The sequence below is a fragment of the Stegastes partitus genome, unplaced genomic scaffold (genome assembly GCF_000690725.1).
Source record: "Stegastes partitus isolate 25-593 unplaced genomic scaffold, Stegastes_partitus-1.0.2 Scaffold3682, whole genome shotgun sequence".
Classification (NCBI taxonomy): domain Eukaryota; kingdom Metazoa; phylum Chordata; class Actinopteri; family Pomacentridae; genus Stegastes; species Stegastes partitus.
The window spans coordinates 26,718-48,812 of NW_007581413.1; the positions used below are offsets into that span (position 1 = coordinate 26,718).

Consider the following 22,095-nt stretch of genomic DNA (forward strand, 5'->3'; position numbering starts at 1 on the left):
ATCAATTATGGAAGGCAAAGTCGCTATTCAGGTTTGTAAAGATTTTTGTTTAGTGTGCCATTCGTCACTTCAACACAGCTTTTCAGAGCAGATATTATGACTCGTCATAACAGGAAGGCGTGCACGAAACCAGGATCTAACCTCAGTGTAATGCAGCTGCTATTAACATGACCGAAAAAAAAAAAAGTTTCCTGTTTTGACAATTGAAAATGTCAGCATGAAAAAAGATGTCTGTTTTTGTCACCAGATTGTTTCTCAGCTGATTAAAGAGGATGCTACATGTGTTGATCAGAAAGTCTGATGAGGGATGGCTCATGTCAGGTTTGCCCTTCAGTTTAAATTACCACGTAAACAGAGCTCAGTTTAAACAAATTATCTTTGCAGTAATAAAAGCTGGAGTTTAAGAGGCTTTCTTCTTAAAAGATGAGTAAAACCAATGAATGGCAGTATATTAGTAATTTAATAGTTGACAACAAATCCACTATCGTTGCAGCTCTACCTTTTTTTGGTTTTTTAATTCACATTTGGAATGACAACACCATTTAGATCAGGACAAGAATCCTACACAGGGTGGGGTAGATAGAGTCATGGAAAAAATGATTAGACCAACGCCTAAAAGCACTGTTCTTGGCAGTACAGTGCCACAGCTATTGATGCAAGAACTTAAGTGATTTTAGTTATTATGAAGAAAACCATTGAAAATGTCCAGATATCAGCTCTTAAATTAAACTCTTATGAGCTACTTTTGTTGTTGTCATTATATTTGTCCAATCAAATGTACCTTTAGTGGTACTAGGCATTAAAATGAACAAGAAATTGAAGAAAACAAGGATGGTCTAATGTATATATATTTAAAATATGTGTCTGTTCAAACTCTCCTGCAAGAAATATATATATGCATTGCAAAAAATACTGTCTATCAAAAAGCATAAACACATGCAGCTCATACATAATACAAGCTGCATGTCAACCATATGTAAATGTTTGCAAGTGTCAGGAAATCTCTGCTTATATAAGCTTAGTGTAAAAATGCACAAAAAGCATTTCAGCATTTGCTTCGTCTTAGCGCATATGAGGTGAGTGATGTGTACAGAAGTGACATTTGTGTGTCTGCTCTGTGTGTGTGTGTGTCAACATGTATCTGTATTAATAAATCTGTCTACCTGAGTGATGCAGGCCCCAGTAAAGGCCACAATGACAGCCACTACGTTGACCGTGAGCTGGAACTGGAGGAACTTGGAGATGCTATCGTAGACATTTCGTCCCCACATCACCGCCTTGACGATGCTGCTGAAGTTGTCATCGGTCAGGATGATGTCAGACGCCTCTTTAGCCACGTCTGTGCCTGCAATACCCTGACAGAGATTGAGACAGAGTGAAGAGGAGACAGAGACTCATGACGTGATTCATGCACGCATTCAAGCATCCAAATCACTCTGGAGTGCTACTGTCTCAATATCGTGTTGTTCTGCCTCCAAGTACCACCACTTGCCGTGAGTAAGAGCTGTGGTCAAAATCAAGTGCACGCTGTTTCCAGCACATGTTTTATTACAAATAAATTACATTATAGTCATGGTTCACTTTTACTTATATTTTGAAATGTAGTCAAACACATTTTAACCCTCTGAACACCAAAACCCGCCAGGAGGTTTGAAAAGCACCTAATTTTTTTATTTTCAATCATGCAAATTACACCATTTATTAGAAACTGTAAAATGGTCCTTGAACTAATTATGTGTGATGTTGTGAAAATGACCCAAATCTGAGCTTAGAATTGTGATATTTCCTCAAAATCACTTCATTCTACATGTCTTGTTTGAAAAAAATGCCAAAAATCAACGGCTTGCTTGAACAGGATTATCGTAGGGACGACGGCACTTCAGCTGGTAACATTTTCCCCCAATTGTGAAGAAGCTTAAAATCGTGACATTTCATCAAAGTCTTCACAATCTCTATAATTAAATTATTTTCTCTGAACAGATTCTGCAAAACCCAGAAAATGTGTTGCTGTCCGGCACAACTGTGAAATCATTCATGACTCAACTGTGACCAACAGTCATGTGGGAAAAATTCAGGTAATTTTTGGATGAAGTGGGCTGAACAGCAGGCATTGTTGACACACAGCAGAGATGGATAGAAGTTAGAAGCAAGAAATCGATTGTTTTTCCACTATTGGTAACGCCTGTGGTCACTTGGAAAATGTTGTACATGTTGATTCCAGGTTTTCTTAAGCTTTATAACATAAATAATGAAAGAAATATTACTTTTGTCTTCATTTTAATTATTTCTGGCATCATAACTTTGTCATATTGCACAGAAGACACTTCTGAGTTTCTCAACTTCTCGTCATGGTTGTGTTGTTTCCATAGAGGTGCAGGACTTAGTTCTGCAGTGAAAAATGATCCCACAGTGAGTAAAAATGTGACAAGAGCAAAAATGCCCAGAAACTGTTGTGTGTTCAGAGGGTTAAATCATTAATACACTTATTATATTTGTTGAAAACACAGCAAAATAAGATAGTGATTATGTTATGCGATCACTACAACAAACATAACTCCAAGCACCACATAAACATTATTGGTGAATAATATGTCAGGTTACCATGGCAAAGCCCACATCAGCCTTTTTCAAAGCAGGTCCATCATTAGTTCCGTCTCCTGTTACTGCGACAACCTGCCTCTGTTCTATAACGCTGCTGTCGATGATGCCTGAACACAAACGGGAAGAAAAAAAACAGGCTGTAAGTGTGTGTGTGAATGAATGAATGTGTGTGTGTGTGAGTTTTGGTTTATAACCTTGAAACTCACCTTTAACCAGTGTGTGTTTGTCGGTTGGCGAGGATCGAGCCAGCACGCGCAGTTTGGGCCAGATTTTGTCGATACGTTCCTGTTCAATCTGTCAGATGGACAAAAAAAAACAAAAACGAAGGGGGGAAGCGTGTGACGAAGAGCACAAAAAGAGAACCTATTAAGTCGTGTCTCTATTCACTAGATGTCACCGCTGATCCAGAGTGTTAAGCACTGCACAAAGGTGTAATGGAGGAAAAAGGATCAAAGATGTACTGTGAAATTGGCTCTTGTACAATTCTCTTTCATTCAGTTTAACCACAGAATGACAATTTAGTGTGTAAATCTAAACTCACACTCCATCAAAAAGCAGAGCGACAGCAGCTATCCATTCCAAGCATTCTGTTAAATTCAAATGACAAAGCTCTGTGGGTTAGATCAAAGCATCGCCTGTACAAATGCTGCCTTTAACTGCATGTAGTAATAACGGTGGATACTGTCATAACAGTGCTGATCCTACAACGGGAACATTCAGATGCCAAGACAGGAATCTGAGGGGAACAGACCTGTAAACGTGGAACATTTTGTAAGAACTTCTCCAGACCTTTTGTTTCTGATCGTAAACTTATTTTATTTTTTAAAGTTGGAAGAAATTACTAAAGCTCAGCTACATTTCAGCGAGAATTCTTTTGCATTTTACTTCATTTACATTTACAGTCCAACTGTAGACGATTAAGATTTTAGAAGGAAACATAAGATAAGCTTATAAAACTAGTGGTTTCTAACCTTTTGGGTGATTAAATATTTCACAAAAATACAGCTTCAAGATTAGAGACAAAGTCAAAATACAAATCTAAGTGACAGAGCTTCTTTTTCTTCTGAGTTCAAGTCAGTTCACCTGCAGACTGCATCAGGTTGTCCTCCGGGATTTCACTATACTTGGTTGCATTCATTTTACCTTTTACCCTTTACAAGCCTACCAGGACCTGCTTCCCAGACAAATCCTCACATCATGATGCTGCCATCACAATGCTTCACGGTGGGGATGGTGTGTTTCTGATAATGTGCAGTGTTTGACAGTCTCACACAAAAAGATCAATTCTGGTCTCATGAGACCAAAGAATCGTTTTCCAGTTGACCTCAGAGTTCCCACTTTGACTTCTGACCCACTCTAGTCTACACTTATGATGAGCTTTTTTCAACAGTGTCTTTCTCTTTGCCACTTTACCATAAAGCTTTGACTGGTAATAAACAGGCAAGAATTGTTGTTTGTTTGCACAGTCTCTACCATCTCAGCTTCTGAAGCTTGTACCTCCTTCAGAGGAGTCATAGGTGTCTTGTTGGCCTCCCTCACTGGTCTCTTTATTGCACAGTCACTCAGTTTTTGAGGACGGCCTGCTCGAGGCAGATTTACGCATGTGCCCTATTCCTTAGATTTAACTACACTTCAAGAGATATTCATTGACTTGGATATTCCTTTGATTACTGTGGAGTTGCTTGGAGCATTTTTTTTTTGTCTTCATGGTAGTTATAGTTATAGGAAGGAGTGCTGATTCACCAGTGACCGGACCTTCCAGACGCAGATGTCCTTATAATCCAATCACTTGAGACACATTGACTGCACTCAGATGATCTCTACTGGACTGTATGACTTCTAGCAACAACTGGCTCACTTTCATACTGAGTCACTTTAATACTTTAACACATTTCTTTTCAACATTTCACTTATTGTACATGCTCCAGGCTCCTCCTGCTGTAGATATTTTGTTGCCATTTCTTTTTTGTTATTTTTCGCCACAATAGAAAAGATCCTGTAAATAAACAAGGAGGCATTTCTAAAATGCTATGTCAGTCGACGCTGCACTTAACTCACCCGAGACCCCAACTTACCTCTCCTTTCTCGTTCCTGATTCGTCGGTTAAAGTCTTTGCCTTCAAGACAGATAAAGTCGTCTCCAGGGTGGATGATGCCACATTTAGCAGCGATGGCCCGGGCTGTGTTAATGTTATCACCAGTCACCATTCGCACTGTGATGCCTGCACGCTGACACTTACGGATGGCCTCAGGCACCTTAGGGGGACGAGGACATTTGTTCACACAAAAGCTCAACGGCAATTACATTTATAGGTTACAGGTTAAATATCATATTATGGACTGCACGAACTCACACTGCCAGCTGAGATTCAAACACCCTCCACAGTGTCCTACCTCAGGCCGCACAGGGTCCTCTATCCCAACCACAGTGATACAGGTCAGCTCTGTCACTATTTCTGCCTCGTTCTCCCAGTCTGGCTCCGGATTGGACGGCAGGTCACGGTACGCAATGCAGATGGTCCTCAACCCCTCACATGCCATTGGCTCAATCACCTATTAATCAGTCATTATCACAGCTATGATCAGAAACATCAGCTTACCTTTAACAAAACACTATTTACATCCTAACATTTAATGCACACTTTGAAGTTTATGTATGATGAGTTGTGATGCAGCTGCAGGGAAAGGACCCCCAGTCCGGTGCAGACAGCAGGGGAAAGACAATATGATACAAAAAGGAGGTGACATAAAGCCGCCACAATGCAAACTGAACAACTGAGCCGGAATAAAGTTGTGCAAGGAGCGGAGTTATTTTTCTCACGGCACAAGCTGTGTTCATCATGAGCCAAATTTAGGTCAGTCAGCCTGTCAGTCAAGGAAACAATGCTCAGCCTGCGTCGGCTGATAAACTGCATGTGAAACAAATCCGCGTGTTGTGTTGCTAAATATTTTAGTTACAACAAGGCTGATGTAGCCTTTTTATGTACAACAGATAGGGAATGTATATGAGTCTGCCAATGCTGACGCCGCATTTTCCTTAATCCCAATGGTGTTTAGTGTGATTGCAAGTGAGGCTGCTTATCTATAATGTGAGAGAGATGTTTTTGCTGATTTATATGTGAGGTAAAGCACAAGCAGAATGAGTCAGCAAAGCAGTCAGATTGGGGTAGTTTAACAAAATTCTATTAACAATTTCACAAAAGCTTGGAGGCCTTTTAACAGCTTCAAGAACCAAAAAGAGAAGTCCAGTTGCTTTCTTCCTGATGCTCGTAGGATTACCATTACCTGGATGACTGAGAATCTACACAGGCGTTGTTACAGAAGGCAGCTAACATGACAGAACTGATTAGTACAGCAGATATATGTGCCAGCGCTGTCGGTAAATGTCAGTTTCAGGATGTAATAACTTCATCTACAGCGTTGTCTTATGAGAATGTTTTCAAATGACCTGCCAGCTTTTCAAGCTTTGAAGCGCATAATGCACGACTCTCAAACAAGACAAGACAAGTGTTTGTGGTCAGACACCGTATAAATTCATAGACTAAAACACATGAGGTAGTCGACTTCTACATTCACAACAACTCCCATTACCCCGTCCCTGTGTCCTTACTAAAGGGAAAAAGAGAGACGAGGGCTGCTATGTTCCAAAAGTCCTTGTCTCAGGGAAGGTTATCATGACATTACACTATTATACCATCAACATGAATCACCAAAATGACTTTCAGAGTGATGTACTGACGACATTAACAAGCCTCACCTGTTTGACCATCTCATCTCGGTCACGTGGGCGGAAACTGCGCGGTTCTCCATTGGCATCCAGGACATAGGAACACCTGAAGAGAGGAAAAAGGGCATCTTTTGACGGTGATATTCAGACTTTCAACCCGATCTCGTGTAGTTCTGCCTCTATTTAATCACAAATGTCATCGCAGACCACCTCCCCATCACTCACTTCTTCAGCATGATCTCAGAGGCTCCTTTGCTGTAGAGGCGGAAGGAACCGTCGGGCAGCTTGATCACTGTACTCATGGATTTACGCACTGAGTTGAATGTATACACCTGGGGGGGAGAGAAAGTATAAGAGATGTAAGTTAGACTTGCATATCCCCGACTCAAAACCTCATGCTGAGTGTCCTGAAGGTTTCAACCCGTATCGGTATAAGAAATGCCGCCGTAGTCGTAAAGCAATGGAAATCAGCTACACTCTCATCATCTCATCATCTGAAAGGCAGCTGTAGCTTAAATCACGTAAGTCCATAAATCACAGCTATAAATGTGCAAGAACCAGGCCACTTGTTTGTGTAACGTCATTGTAGTAGTGCATATGTTGTTGCATTCAATCGCAAAAAGGGCATTTTAAAATCCTGTACAATTCTGTGCGACTTTGGGTGTAAACGTGATCCGTCGTGGTGAAGAGGGGAAGTCAAAGCTCTCCGTTTACCAGCCCCATCAATGTTACAACCCTCACCTGTGGCCGTGCGCTCTGGGGTAGTAACTGAAAGAATGAGACTGCAGATACAAGCGGCTGAAATTACTTTCTTCTGCAGGGTGGCCCGCCTCAGCTTTACAGATAGTAGGGAAGTAGAGTTGCTGAGGTGGTCCAGGCATCTGATTAGGATGCCTCCTGGGTGCCTTACTTTGGAGCTTTAGAGGCACATCCAACTCGAAGGAGACCCAGAACTCACGAGAGGGTTTACATATGTCATCTGACCTGGGAACTCCTTGGGATACCCAGGAGGAAATGGAAAACATCGCTGGGGAGAGGGATGTCTTTAATAGCCTGCTGCCACCACAACCGAACCCCAGATAAACAGAAGAACACGTATGGATTTTTCTGAAAGAACGTATTATGGGCATTGTTCCAGGTTTCCAAAGTGGCAAGAGGATGAAGCTGAATGACTTTGATGATTCCTTGTTTTTTTCTTTGCACCAAAAGCAGATCAGCATTTTCATTTTTCCAGTGAAATATCTCAGCTCCTACTAGAGGGATGTATTGCCATTACTGTTTAACACCATTAAAGAACATCTGTAATCTTACCTGTTGTTTTTCTTTTTCTTTGTAACAGATTTTTTTTTCTGTATTTTTGAAATACATGCAAAGAGGTGCAACGTAAAATAGGATTTAAAACCAGTGACTATGAATAACCAGGAAATTTCTATTTCAAAACAAAAAAAAACATGTTTGGACACAAAACAATAAGCTAAAATTAAGGCTGGAAACTGCATATTAATTATGAAAAACTACAGCATATTCATGTGATGGTTAATTTCTTTTATTTTACAGTGTTTTTTGGTAACCCAACCACCAGAATATTACAGTTTTTTCCTCATTCTTTCTCTTTCTGTTTTGGATTCTTTCTCCTTAAGGGCACAGGCCTTGTAAAATGCTTTGTTTCTCTATAAATGCTGGGCTGTAATGCTGCTGCTATCCGTGGTGCCTCATGGGCAGTTGCTGAAACATATCTCAGGGAGTGTGATGCTGGTGTATTATACAACTCAGAGTCAGACCTGCTGCATCATCAAAACTCTGACCTACTGTTCAAGGTGCCGCAAGTGTGCCAAGCTCCCATTTGAGCTTCAGCGGTGGTATCGAATATGCCTGTATAGTAAAGCGTATCACCAAAATATACAGAGCTTTGTTGGTGTCGGTGTGATGAGGCAAACAATATCATACAAATAAAAAAAGACACCACTGATAGTCTATAATTTATGCTATCAGTAAGATAAGTTCAAATAAACCTTGGTAGATCATTCCAGATGACCTTTAAAGCACGATAAATGAACTGTAACTGCTGAGAATTAAGGAAGTGCATGACTCCTTACCTTGTACAGTCTCTCCTCGGGTATCTGCTCTCTGACAGGACTGTAGTCCTGCTGGAGGTCTAATACAAATCCCAGCAGGCCACACTCTGTCTTGTTGCCCACCTGCTTAGCCAGACCCCCCTCCACATCAGGCGGCTGATAAGTTTGATTGCAGAGGAAGGAGAGACGGCAGAGGCATAAAGAAACAAATATTAAAATCATGGTATCAGGCCAAACACAGGAGATGTAGACATTATTCATTTAAACATTGACAACTGAGAATTGCTCAAGTGTTGGCAAAATTTATAAAACCTGAGGATGGCATCTCAGGTTGTGAATGACTCACTAAGATCTTGGAGGTGTAGGCGCTGTTGATGGCAATAGCGTTGACTAACAGATCCAGTGTCCGGGGGTTGAGCTGTCCAGGGTCTGGGATCACACGGTGGTGCACATCACCTGGAAACAACACTCTAACTTTAATGCATAATATTCTCAGTACACTGAGCCTAAAATTGTTTTCCATGTGCTCCTGTAGCTCAGCAAAAAAAATCTGATAATACGAGTATCCCATTAGACTGATAAAATCACTACATCTCCACACATTTCTGCAATATTTACCCTCACAGCTGCAGACTTGATCGTGAAAACAGAAAGCAAGACACAAAAGGCCACTCTGCCATCAAAGTGAAGTGTATTTCTATTGGTTTCAATGATGAGTTTTTGGGCTATCACGGTCTCTAGGCCAACGAAAAGGTTTTGAGAGTTATGCAGTACATTACTTGCAGCATTTCAAAGGGACACTTTTTCGTCATTGAGAGTGCTATTGAGCCTGTGAAAACACTTGTAAAATGTATTCCGCGGCTCTGGAGGAGTTTTATCAGGCCTGAGAAAATAACCCTGATGATGACATCAGGTGGCGACAAAGTAATTGTCACAAACTGGGGCATTGCGTTTTAAAGACATGGGCACTTACCAGGGACAGAACATTTAATCAGACGCTATTGAGTTGCATTATGGGAAAAGAATCCATCACGTTAGGACCCTAGAGCTCATAGCAGCAACTAAAAGTCAGTATCTCAGCCTCTGTTTCATGAATGTGATTCCTGTAAGTCTGCCACTTTGTGGGAGGGCAGCTCTAAATTGCTGGGGCACTCCCTTCAAATTTACAACAGGAAACACAAAATATGAATGTGGAAAAAGCAGCAGATGGCTGTTTTTGATCCAGTGTGGATGAACAGAAGCTGTCTACAACTAGCAAAGACCGCAGGGTCACTCTATCTCAAATCAGCAGATTTTTTTTTGAACAATTTCTACCATCTCTGATTTGCCTGAATTTTGTATTTTTTTAATTGCCTGTCGACCTACTTGTAACATGTGTTTTTCAAACGAGAAATTTGAGGCTGTTCGACTGACAATATCTCAAGAGATATTAAAGATAAAAGTCAAACATTTTCACTGTTATTTGTCATTATGCCATTGGTTCAGAATCTGCAACACCGGACAAACAGATCAAACAGTGTCTGACTATGAGTGAGTTGAAACCAGACGTTTTAAATACACTGTATGAAAAGACATATAACCTTTTTTTCTTTAAATCTCACTGTCATTAGAAGTCCCATCTTTTAGCACACATTACCAAAAAAATTGATGATGCAGAAGTCATCTAGTTAAATTTTCTGAACCATATGTCACAATAATACGAAACATGACAAAGCTTTCATGCCTTGACACACATATATATATATACATATATGCATATTGGTAATCTGACGTACCTATGTGGAGGACTTTAGTGTTAAATCTATTCTCATGATCATTGTGGAACCTGTTCAGTAGGATCTAAGTGGACTCTCTTGCTTTGTGTTCCGTTGAGAATAAACTTGGCCTTCACAGATATGTATAGTAACTGCTGAAGGGCTCACCTTCATCTTTTCCAATAAGTATGTGAATTCAATAAGTACAACAGACTAAAGTTCACCCTGAGTCTCCAGCCTACAAAGTGGGTTCAAAAAAATGAAATGTATTGTTGTGGCATATAACTCTAGAAAATATCACTAGTTGACTTATGCATTACCATTTGTTTTTCATTTTTAACCTACCTGTATTCAATAATAAATTATTTGATCTATGTGTCCAATAATGCAAATTAAAACGATGACATGGTGGGAAATACCAGTGGAATTTCTGATTTTTATCTTTATCAGTTCCTGTGATATTGTCATTCAAACTTAGCCTCAAATTTCAGTGTGTGAAAAAAATTGCTGTCTAAGATATTTTATATACCAATCTAAAATTTCACAGATACCATTTAGAATATCCATAGATTATGATTAAAAAGTTCCATTTAAATCAGAGATGGTTGAGCAGGAGACCCCGGATGATCTCAGATGGAATGACCCAGCATGAACTAACAACTGCTACAACTAACACTGTTTATTAAGATAAAACATGTAAAACTGTTTGTCATCTGCAAAACAATGACAGTCAGTGTAATGCTACTGAGTGGTAGCATGAACAGAAAAAAGAAAAAAAAACGGTTCTTTGAGGCATTGTTAAGCGTGTGAGATGCATGTGGCCCTCATTACTTGTACCTATACTGCTAAATTATTATTAGACTTTTACTTATATCCAGTGTTATAGTGCCAAAGCATCCATGTTGGGAACTGTGTGGAATTGGCCAGGCCTAAGTCAGTTCTTTTGAAGAGAGAAAAAAAAAGAACAGACTTGAAGTAGCAGGTTTGTGGGAAAACTGCCATGACTCTTAAGATGCTAAAAAATAAATCGAACACCTTGCTGGGTAGTTGTTAAATTTATTCTCTGATGCAATACAGAGAAAGACAAAATCTGTCCAGTACTTCTCTCAAAGAGAAATACAAGAATGACAGTTAGATATCGTACGACAGTGAACCCAGAACTGTTGTCCATTGGCTACACAGACACAGCTGGTAATGCTTTGATAAGTTTAACCTATCGTTACCTTTACACACCATTTAAGAAAACTAAATCCGACTTTCCAAAGACAAAAAGTTAACTAGAGATAAAAAGCATCCCTCTCGAAGGAGCCTTCTTCACCATAACAGAAACTGTAGGACCACACTGCTCACTAAGAAGCCTCCTCAGACTGTAACTCCATGAGTCATACTGGCCTCTATTTCTGGCCATAGTCATGTAACAGACACACATGTGCTCAGCTGAAAGCAGTGTCAGCTGTAACCCAAGAACAGAAAAAGCATTTAGTTTCTCTAAAAACGATAAAATTTATACAAAATTGATCACAAATGGATCACTGTCATATAATTAGAGGACAACCTAAGGGTTAAATGTATATTGATTCACCTTATGACTCTTCCAAGGCCATTGTGTTTTCATTATGGTGGATCGCAGGCAGCAGAATGTTGGTTAAAGACATTTTTCACTTTTCACTCACCGACGTAAGTCTGTACTACAGTCATGCGGTTGGTGGTGAGGGTGCCGGTCTTGTCGGAGCAGATGGCCGTGGCGTTGCCCATGGTCTCGCAAGCATCCAGATGCCGCACAAGGTTGTTGTCTTTCATCATTTTCTACATATGAGGTAGTGATGGAGAGCAGAGGGATGTGTGGGGGTGGGATAAATGATGGATAGCGGAAGTGTAGAAGGACAGAGAAAAATGGATTGTCAGAGGAAATGAAAGAGGGAGTAAAAATTCAGGGGCAGGTATGATGCTTATTTTCACTTAAAGCTAGCATGAATGACATTTACATATAAATGAACGTCTGGTGCATTGAAGTCAAATGAGTCACAATGCATATTAAGCCTATCAGTGTCAGGTAAATCTCTGTACTTCACAGTATGCCGGATTTTTATATCAAAGGCCTGTGACGGCAATCACATGCTGGCATGTATTTTACATCAACAAGGAATGACTGGTTTGCCAGAGCCGGGCAGCAACTGGCAGGATAATGGGGCCAGAAAAACCTAGGAAGCATCCAAGAAAAAAAATTTGATGCTCCAAAGAAAAATTTAACTTGTTGTTCCAAGAAAGGATTACAGCCTAAAAAACACATTTCTGCGCTGCACGTTTAACACTCTGAAAACCAAAACCTGCAGACAAGTCTGAAAGGCACGTTATTGCTCAAATTCCACCATTTATCAGCCAGAAACTGCAAAAACAAAGAATCATCCAACAGTCATTGAACTACTCATCTGTGCTGTGTCTTTCCAATTGAAATTTAACCAAATCTAAGCCCCGAATCGTGATATTTCATCAAAATCACTTGATAATACGTGTCTCATTTAAAGATTTGCCAAAAAATAATCAAATTCTGTACCAAACACCAATTCTGCAAATTAGCTAAAACCAACAGCACTGTAGGAAACATTTCAGGGCTCATAACGTCTGCAAAGATCAACTGGATAACATGGTGCACCAGCTAAATTACAAACAGGACATATTGTATAATCCAGTGATATAAAGCAGTATATTTCCTTAATTTCTATTTTAGTTGAAGACTTGTACAATTTGCAAAGTGGATTTATACGTGAACATTTCTAGAGACTTTGTTAAAACTAGAAGCAAACTTTAACCACTCACTTACAGAGCTGACCTCGGCAAAATTTCAGTTCTAGTCGTATTAGAAGACACAGCTGAGTGCTCAGAATTACTGGGCACACTGGAAGCTTGACTTGGACTCACAGACTCAGTGCTAATGTGGTTAAAATTCAATCTTCACAGGAGGAACTCTTTTGTTTCAACTCGTAATTGTGCCTGTGTGTGGGCCATAGTAATATGTGGAGTTCCCCAGGGCTCAATCCTTGATCCTCTATTGTTTCCACGAGGTCACGTTATGCTAAATAATATCATCAACTGTCAGAATTTTGCTGACAACATCCAGATTTAATTTGCTCTGTCACAAAGCAACTACACTCCCACAGACTCTCTCAGCAAGGGCACTAAACAAATAAATGATTGGATGTGCCTGAAATTTTTAGGTCTAAATGTAAACACAACTGAAATTATCTCTGAAAACTTGGACTTGAAATTTAACAGCCAGTTACAAACTCTGCATCCCACCATCTCACATAGCAAGAATCAGATGATTTGAGAGCTTTAATTTCTAGTTTTTTAGATCACTGTAATGATCTTTTTCTCAAGTTTCTCACCAAATACTCTGCTTCTTCTGGAGTTCTGGCAAAGATAAAGAAAAATGAACACTTCACAGCAGTTCTCAAGTCTCTGTGCTGGCTTCAATTGCATCAAAGACAAGAGTTGAAAGAAATCTCACTGTGCTCTCAGTGGACCAAACTTCCAGAAGATGTTAGGTTTGCTTCCACTTTGACAACCAGGTTGAAACTTTTATGTTCAGCACTGCCTTTGACTGAACATTAAGTACTTATCGTGAACCATCTTGTCCTCCTGTTCCTGTTTATATCTATGTTGTTAACTTTAGTTTTCATGTTAATGCTTTTCCTTTCTTCATGTTTTAATTCTTTGAACTACCAGCATTTTCTGGGCTTTTTTTTTTGCTTCTTTCACTTTTTTCCTTACTGCAGACCCTTTTTACTTTTTAACTGCAATATGAAGTCCTGCAATTCTATGGAAACAGCACAACTATGGCTAGAAGAAGAGAGAACTCAAATGCCTTCTGTGCAGTGGAACACAGTAATATTGCCATAAATCATGAAAAAAATTTTTTTTTGATTATTCATTAGTGGCCACAGGTGTTAACCAACACTGAAGGAAAAGGTAACTGCATGCTATAGATATTTAACTACCTACATTTCTAAACTAGTTTTCAGACTGTGTGGAACAAATATTGAAATCAAGGGTTTATGTTTGGTTTTATAAGCAGACAAGCAGAATGAAATTAAAACGCTTGAATATACATTTTTGTACAAATCTAGCAAATGCATTATATGAAAAAAAATATCTGGGCTCTTATAACATTGATAGTAATGCTGGTTTATGTTCAATATCTTTTGTAAGATTAGTAATCAAGCAAACTTGAGGATTAACGGAATAGCTTCACCTCTTTCAAATGTTTGTATATTCAGCATAGAGCCCAAGCAAAAATACGGTTAGCTTAGCTTTGCATAAACACTACAAACAGCAATGTGTATAAGCAACCAAATTTAACAAGTGTATTTACTTTATCTACACAAAATACAACAGTGAAAACAGATTTTTAAAAACTTTCTGATAAACTATTTGGCTTTTAAACCTACTATTGAAGCACACAGAATGATGTCAAACTATTCCTTTCATTTTATTTTGACCTTAAAAGACACCCAGGTGTGACAACAGCTAAAGAACCGACAGCTCCTACATGTCTTATCGTTCATTGAAGAGTTTTGGTGTGCGTACCTTGACAGAATAGGCCAGAGAGATGGTGACAGCGAGCGGTAAACCCTCTGGGACGGCCACCACCAGCACAGTGACTCCGATGATGAAGAACTTGACAAAGTACTGGATGTAGACCGGAGTGCACTCTGTCATCCATGTGCGACCTGGAAGACAAACCATAAAAGCTAAAATAAAGTGCAACTTGAAAGTTTCTGTCAGCAGAGTGCTAAATATTAAATCTACGACTGGCAGGAGTAAAATAGAGATACGATGGGAAGCCGTACAGACCTTCAACGACAAATGTGTTGATGACAAAGTACAGCACCAGAATGATGACGGTGATGGCCGACATCACCAAACCTGTGAGAGAACAGAGACAATTCATCAGAGTCTCTCAGACAAGCCTGTTCTGAATTGTGTTTTATTGCGGCTTTGAAGCAATGCATGAAAATCTACAGAGTGCATCATCGCTCACTTCACTGCTTCACCTGTGTGATCTCTTTCCATCACAGTTTATAGTACTCGAGAACGCCGCCATCGTTTGTTTTTGAGTGGCAAAAAAGAAAAAAGAAGAAAAAAAAAACAGACTCTTCGCACCTGATGTGCCAAGTTTCACACGACTCCTGTAATTTATTCCTCGTATTCAGGGAGAGCTCAGATTCAGAAAGCTGTGCGTGTTTGCAACAAAAGCTCTGCGTTAGTTCTGAGTGTAGGAGCAGCTTCCTGCTAACGGAGCATAAAAACCTGCCTGGTCAAAGGGGAGACAGTTGTGTACCTGCTTTGCCGATCTGAACAGCCAGTTTGGTGAGTTTGCCCTGCAGGACGCTCTTTTCTTTCTTCGGAACATTGGTCTTCTTCTTCTCTCTGTCCTCCACCTCGCCTCCCTCCGCACTCTTCAGGGGTTGCATTTCCATGGCAACACCCCCGTCCGTCTTCTTGGCTGAAAAACACAAACACACACACACACACAAAAAAAAAAAAAAAACACAAAAAATATTTACACTCTCTTCAGCACTGCACCTGAGCCCCGTTGTTCTAACAGTTTAATGTGGATCAGAGTGATCGTGGTTTGGAAACCCTTTGGTTTGCTGCCCAGGATCAGGTAATCCATTTTATGTTCGTGCCAGTGTTTCCAACAAACTTTACAGAGATTACAAAATCCAGATCACCTGTACTCTAGTAGCTACAGAATAGCTTTAAGTGTTTTCCTATTCTGCTTCTTCTGCTCTACTTTCACTTTGTTTAAACAGTCAGATCTCTAATCTCACCCACAGCACGTAAATAAAAACAGACAAATATACATCACTCACAAACATATTTTAAATCATCATTTTAAATCAACAGTTAACAAAATAAAGAGTTTATTGTGGATGGACCAGCTTTCATCACCGGTGATTGTGCCACTATAGTTATTATACAGTAATAAATTATTATTAATAATAATAAAAATGTGGTATTTAAAAATTAAATGAAATTGACAGCTGTTTAGAGGATTATTTTATGGTGACAAAATATCTTTTTAAATTCTACTGCACTGAAAAGCTTAGTCCTCTGAAGTCCAAACAGTTCCTGATTATTATTATTTTTTTGCTCCCGTCATATTTTTACTCACTACGGGCTCATTTTTCCTGCATTTTAAAGTCCTGCGCCTCTATGGAAACAGAACAACCATGGCTAGAAGCAGAGAAAAGAAAATTTCCCATGTTCTTACAGTTGTTATCAATACTTGAGAAAATGGTGGCTCTACATACTATGAATATTTTACTAGTTGGATTTTTTCTGTGTTGTCTTCTGTCTACTCGGGTAAACACGGCCTGCAGTTCAGCCCAATAGTCGATGAATTTTTGTCATGTTGCTGTTGGTCGCAGCTGAGTCACTGATGACTTTGTGGTTGTATTAATAAGCATAGAATTTTTAGTTTTTTACAGAATCTGTTTATAGGAAATGGCTCATTTTTGCTTGTACTTTAAATGAGATGCATAGAACAAAGGCATTTAAAAAAAAAAAAAATCATGATTTTAAGCCTAAATTAGTAAATTTTTGCAGTAGAATAACATGTCAAAGATGGCTAGTTTAAGGACAATCCGAAAGATAAAAAAACCAAACCTGTTTCCTGTTTTTTAGAGTTTGTAGCTCTAATTAATGGTGTAATTTTAGCGATTTTTAAAAATGATACCATGTCTTTTAAAGCTGCTGGGGTTCAGAGGGTTGACAGGCAGCCTAATGTTTAGTTCATCTACTTTATTACTTCAACTGTGAAACAAATGAAGTGCAAAATACACATAAATAACATTACATTACACACTTAATGACACAAAGGTACAGCATCTTAGTGCTACAAAAAAGCAAGACGAGACGAAATCTAATTTTTATTTTGAAGAAATCATTTTCAAGATTTGTCAGAATTCTGACGAGACTACAGAAGCCCTGAAGATAAAGGAAACACATCACACATCCAAACCAAGCTCAACAAACATCTTAAGACTTTACCTTTGTTCTGATTGTTCTCCACTGCTCCGTCAGGTTGTTTTCCTAAGAGAAAGGTAGCGCGAGTTAGACAGAGCCAGACTATAAGGATTTATTAAAAAGAATTGCATGTTTACTGCTTAAACAGTTCATATTTCTGGTCTTGGGGACAGCCACACACTTCCAGAAACAGAAAAATCACACAAAAACGATACTAAAGGGAAGAGTTATAAAGGTGCACACGTTTATACACTGGGTCGGGAGACTGAGAGACATTTTGAAATGCATGAGTCTAATATAGGTCACGTTCACTGCACCGTGTACACTGTGGGGTCCATTCATGGGCGGAGGAAAAGAGTAGGGTCGACAACGTTATGCTCACATACCATTGGTGACTGTGCTGTAACTGGCATCTGCGGAGATGAGCAACTGAGTACTGTCCTCTGTTTGGGGGAATGTGTGAAGGAAGGAAGGTTTTGGAGGGGGCACATGAGGAGATTTGGCAAAAAAAGGGGGGAAAACAAAAGAAGAATAATTGTACGCGCGACTTCTATTAGCAGAATGTCTTTGCTGAGAGGAGAAAAAAAAAAAAAAAAGTGAACACAACCTCGAAATGAGAGACAGATAAAAGAGAAAAACAGCCCCGTAGCAAACCCACACTGCATGAGGAAAAAACTAACAAGTTATGGCATTTTGTAGAAGTCTCATGAATAATGTATCAGCTCCAGTAAATGACTGTCTGAATGATCCGACCCACAGAGGCTCTGAGTGCAAGCGCACGAGGACAACAAGCAGCATTTCTTTCACAAAATAAGATAATCTGTTCCCAGGATGGTGTTTTCTTCTTTTTTTGACAACAATCCCGCTCGCATTCCCATGCAGGAGTGAGAACTGCGGCGGCAGATGAGTGCAAGGGGTAATGATATTAACCTTAAGTGCTTCGGAAAGTATGTGCAGCTCCTTGTTGTCTGCAGCTCTGCTCTGACTGCAGGGCGCCTCCAAAACAAATTTAAAGCGCAGACTAATGCTCCGTGTGTTGACCAACCAACACTCCTCCCTGAATCTCTCCGGCTGCCTCGCTCTCCCTCTGCTCTTTCAATAATTGATTCAATCTGCAGCCTCCATCTCTCTCTCTCTCTCATATTAAGGGAAGGGAAAAGGGGGGGAAACGGTGGAGAGAGCAGCAGCAGCGGCAGCAGAGGGGAAGGAGGGCACAAACAGTGGCGTAAACAGGAGCCCAGGTGACGGAGTTAGAGGGGAAAAGGGGGCATGAGAACGTGAGGGAATAGAGGAGGATGGAGAGGGTGTGGGCTGAATTATCTATGAGCTTAAACTGGTGCGTTTCCTGCTGAAGCTCTTATCTGAAATCAGTTTGACTGCCACACACACACACACACACACACACACACACAGACACACACATGCTGCAGAGTGTGAGCAGAGACGGATTATGAAACAAGGGGCCCCTGGGCACAGACATGTAGCAGCCACCACCACCACCCCGCCCTCCGCGAGAAGCCAAAGACCCCCGGAGTGACACCAAACAACGGCGGCTGCGTCATTCGTAGTTCCCAGACTGTGCTCTTATCTTTTTTTGTGTGTCTTCGCGGTGGCTTTGCCTCGATCTGTGGTCATCTTGCGTTCCTTTTTGCGTCCCGCTGAGGTCATACTTTTGCGGTTGTGTTGCATCAGTTGCGTCTGATTTCGTTTTTCGTCTCTGTAGTCATTTTGTGTCTCTTTGAGGACATTTTGTGATTTTCTGATGTCTCTTTGTGGTCGTTTTACATCAATTATCACATTTTGTTTCTCTTGTGGTCATTTTGTGTTTCCTTCAAGTCATTTTGACTCGATTTGTGGTTGTCTTGCAGGTTTTTATGATGTTTTTGCATTTCTCTGGGTTCATTTTTTGCAGTTGTGTTGCATCAGTTTTATCCAATTTTGTTTTTCATCTCTTAGTGGTCCGTCTCTGGGGTCATTTTGTGTCTCTTTGAGCTCATTTTGTGATCATGTGATGTCCCTTTTTGGCTGTTTTACATCAATTATCAAATTTTGTGTCTCTTTCAAGTCATTTTGACTCGATTTGTGATTGTCTTGCAGGTCTTTATAATGTTTTTGCATCTCTCTGGACTCATTCTTTGCAGTTGCGTTGCATCAGTTGTATCTGTTTTTGAGACCAATGTTGTTTTTCATCTCTCTCTAATTTCTCCAGTTTTTCGAGGGTAATTTAATGTCTCATTGTGGTTGTTTTGCATCAGTTGCGGTTCTTGATCACATTTTGTGACTCTTTATGGACAAGTTGTGGGTTTTTTGTGGTCGTTTTGTGTCTCTGTAGCCATTTTGCATCTGTTTGTAGACGTTTTGTGTCTCTTTGTGGTCGTTTTGTGTGTCTTTGTGGACATTTCATGTCTCTGTAGTTATTTTGTGTCTGCATGTAGTCATTTTGTACACCTTTGTGTTTAGTTTGTGGTTAATTTTGTATCTCTTTATGGCCATTTAGTGCCTTTCCATGGCAGTTTTGTGTTTATTTTGTGTTACTTCATGGTCGTTTTATGTCTCTTGTCTTCTCTTTATGTCATTTTGTGACTCCTTGTGTGTGACATTTTGTGCCTGCATGAAGTCATTTTGTCTTTCGTGGTTGTTGTGTGTCTGTTTGTAGTAATCTATATCTCATTTTAGTTGTTTCCATGGAGGTTCTGAATCTCTCTATAATAACTGTGCAGTTGTTTTGTCTCTCTCTGTTGTCTGTCTTTGTACTTGCTCTCCATGGCTTTGTAATCATTTTGTGTCTCTTTGTGGTTATTTATTGTCTCTTTGGGGTTGTTTCCTGATCATTTTGTGGTTGTTTATTGTCTCTCTGTGGTTCTTCTATGTGATTGTTTTATCACCTTGTGGACATGTGTCTGTTTGTGGTCATTTACTGTCTTTTTGTGGTCTCTTTCTGTCTTTTCATAGTTGTGTTGCGTCTCTCTGTCAAATAAGAAATACTAACAGTCATTTCAAACAAAGGACTCTGGTCCTGCTATCCCGTCCCTTTGGGTCGCTGGACCTCTGGCCAGAAGGCCTGTTTCTTAATCCATCCAGGAGTGTGTGAACATACTAAATGGTTCAGGGCAGGTTGAAGGATTCATCCATGGAGAAGGTAGAGATGTATGATAGAGTTTTCCTTCAGCATCTGCTGACTTCCTCTACTGGTTTGCACATATCAGGAACACAGCCATCGTATATATGTAACACTAAATATTCAGTTTGTTCATCTTCATATGTAAGCAGATCAAACAACTAAGAAGGCAAAATTAATCTTTCTCTCATCCCAGGCCAAAACACAGTGGATATAAATTCAGTGTTTCTCCGCTTACCCTTCTTCTCTTTGCCATCTTCCTCCACCTCTCCAGCTCCCAGCAGGGTGAAGATGATTCCTGTCTGTGAGTTGACACCTACAGCTGTCACCAGCATCCGACCCGAGCCCTCCATCACGTGGGTACCTGAACATCCAAACACAAGGATCCGGATTAGGAGACGAGAGGAAGATTCTCTCAAATGGTTACGAGAATTCTGCAAATATTTGTAACGTTCTTAAAACACCACATATGACAGATGCTCTGAGCTGTTCTTGCCAGTTGGTCGTAGAATTGAATTGTGAAGCTTGGACTCGGGTTGGATTGGGAGTCACAAAATTCAGGACTTGTCTTGCTGTGAGAATTTGACTTACTTGAGACCTGAAGGCAAAAAGCTGTGGAGATTTGGCTTGGTGACCCATAAATATTCAAAAATGCAATATTGTGAGTAGTTTTTTCCTTTTTGGAACGCTGCCAAACGGTTATAAATAATAAATAACGTAATGTCTTGGTATCCTGATGCACACTTTAAATTGCAGCTGCTGGCATCAGAATAACATGAAGAAAACTCTAGATCCACTCTTGGGTTTGGCCACCTCACCGATTTAGGTTAAAATATTCACTCTCCTCCAATATGTACGTTTGGTCTCCGCCAAAGAAAAGACAAAATTTCCAGATTTTCCACTTTCTTTACCAGGAAGTTTAAAACTTCTGTGCTGTACCAGAATTTTTTAATTGAAAATTATGATAATCTTGTAGAAACAATGAGCTGAAGGAAACTAAAATGCAATATTACAACAAAAATGATTACTGACAATAAAAACTGATTACAGTACGGGACTTTTGGGTTTAACCCTCTAAACTCTAAAAGTCATGGTATCGCTTTAAAAAATCACCAAAATTACATCATTTATCAGATCCAGAATCTTTTTTAAATAAGACAGTCAGATTTCCAACAGTCCTCGAACTAATCATTGGAAATTTACCAAATTTAAGCTTAAAATTGTGATAATTCATCAATCTCATTTTATCCAACATGTTTCATTTAAAAAAAAAAAAACTCTAAAATAAATTTAAATTCAGTTGCATTTAATTGTTCTTTTATTTTGTCCACAGAAACTTAGCGACCCCGGGATGTAGTCAGAAAATGTCTACATGGTGGTCTATTGTTCTATATATGATGAAGAACATTTTAGGAAAAAAGTGATTGTACACAAATGCCAAGAGAAGCCTACCACCATCTTTTCTTCCCTGTTTGATTCAGGTGCAAAGGATGCTGTGCATATTATAAAGCCCTCTGAGGCCTCTGAAGTCTATTGAGTCTTAGAAATAAAACTGACTTTGACATGACTTTAAATTATGCTCTCCAAGCAGTATCAGGGTGGTGGAACGCAAAAGTCAGAAAATTTGGAAACAAACCTGAGAGCAGCATGGGGTCCTTCTCCACAGATTTGCGTACGTGGTCAGACTCTCCTGTGAGGGAGCTCTCGTCTATCTTCAGATCGTTGCCTTGGATCAGGATACCATCGGCCGGCAGCAAATCACCTGAACACAGATGTTCACAGATCAGTG

The 22,095-nt window shown here is 39.8% G+C and overlaps 1 protein-coding gene across 1 annotated transcript in view; it reads right to left on the minus strand.

Moving 5' to 3' along the window:
- The window catches only part of LOC103376147 (plasma membrane calcium-transporting ATPase 3-like), a gene marked incomplete at its 5' end in the record, with an annotated part of 39,930 nt that extends 17,867 nt beyond the window's left edge, over nt 1–22,063 (minus strand). Inside the window, 17 exons of the mRNA XM_008306516.1 lie at nt 1,164–1,355; nt 2,602–2,708; nt 2,808–2,895; nt 4,677–4,856; nt 4,995–5,153; nt 6,358–6,433; nt 6,553–6,659; nt 8,424–8,558; nt 8,749–8,858; nt 11,830–11,962; nt 14,744–14,886; nt 15,011–15,082; nt 15,498–15,662; nt 17,213–17,254; nt 17,575–17,631; nt 20,545–20,670; nt 21,943–22,063. Coding sequence (XP_008304738.1) covers nt 1,164–1,355; nt 2,602–2,708; nt 2,808–2,895; nt 4,677–4,856; nt 4,995–5,153; nt 6,358–6,433; nt 6,553–6,659; nt 8,424–8,558; nt 8,749–8,858; nt 11,830–11,962; nt 14,744–14,886; nt 15,011–15,082; nt 15,498–15,662; nt 17,213–17,254; nt 17,575–17,631; nt 20,545–20,670; nt 21,943–22,063 — 2,013 coding nt within the window. The remainder of the gene's footprint in view (nt 1–1,163; nt 1,356–2,601; nt 2,709–2,807; nt 2,896–4,676; nt 4,857–4,994; nt 5,154–6,357; nt 6,434–6,552; nt 6,660–8,423; nt 8,559–8,748; nt 8,859–11,829; nt 11,963–14,743; nt 14,887–15,010; nt 15,083–15,497; nt 15,663–17,212; nt 17,255–17,574; nt 17,632–20,544; nt 20,671–21,942) is intronic.
- Between the last annotated feature and the right edge of the window lie 32 nt (nt 22,064–22,095).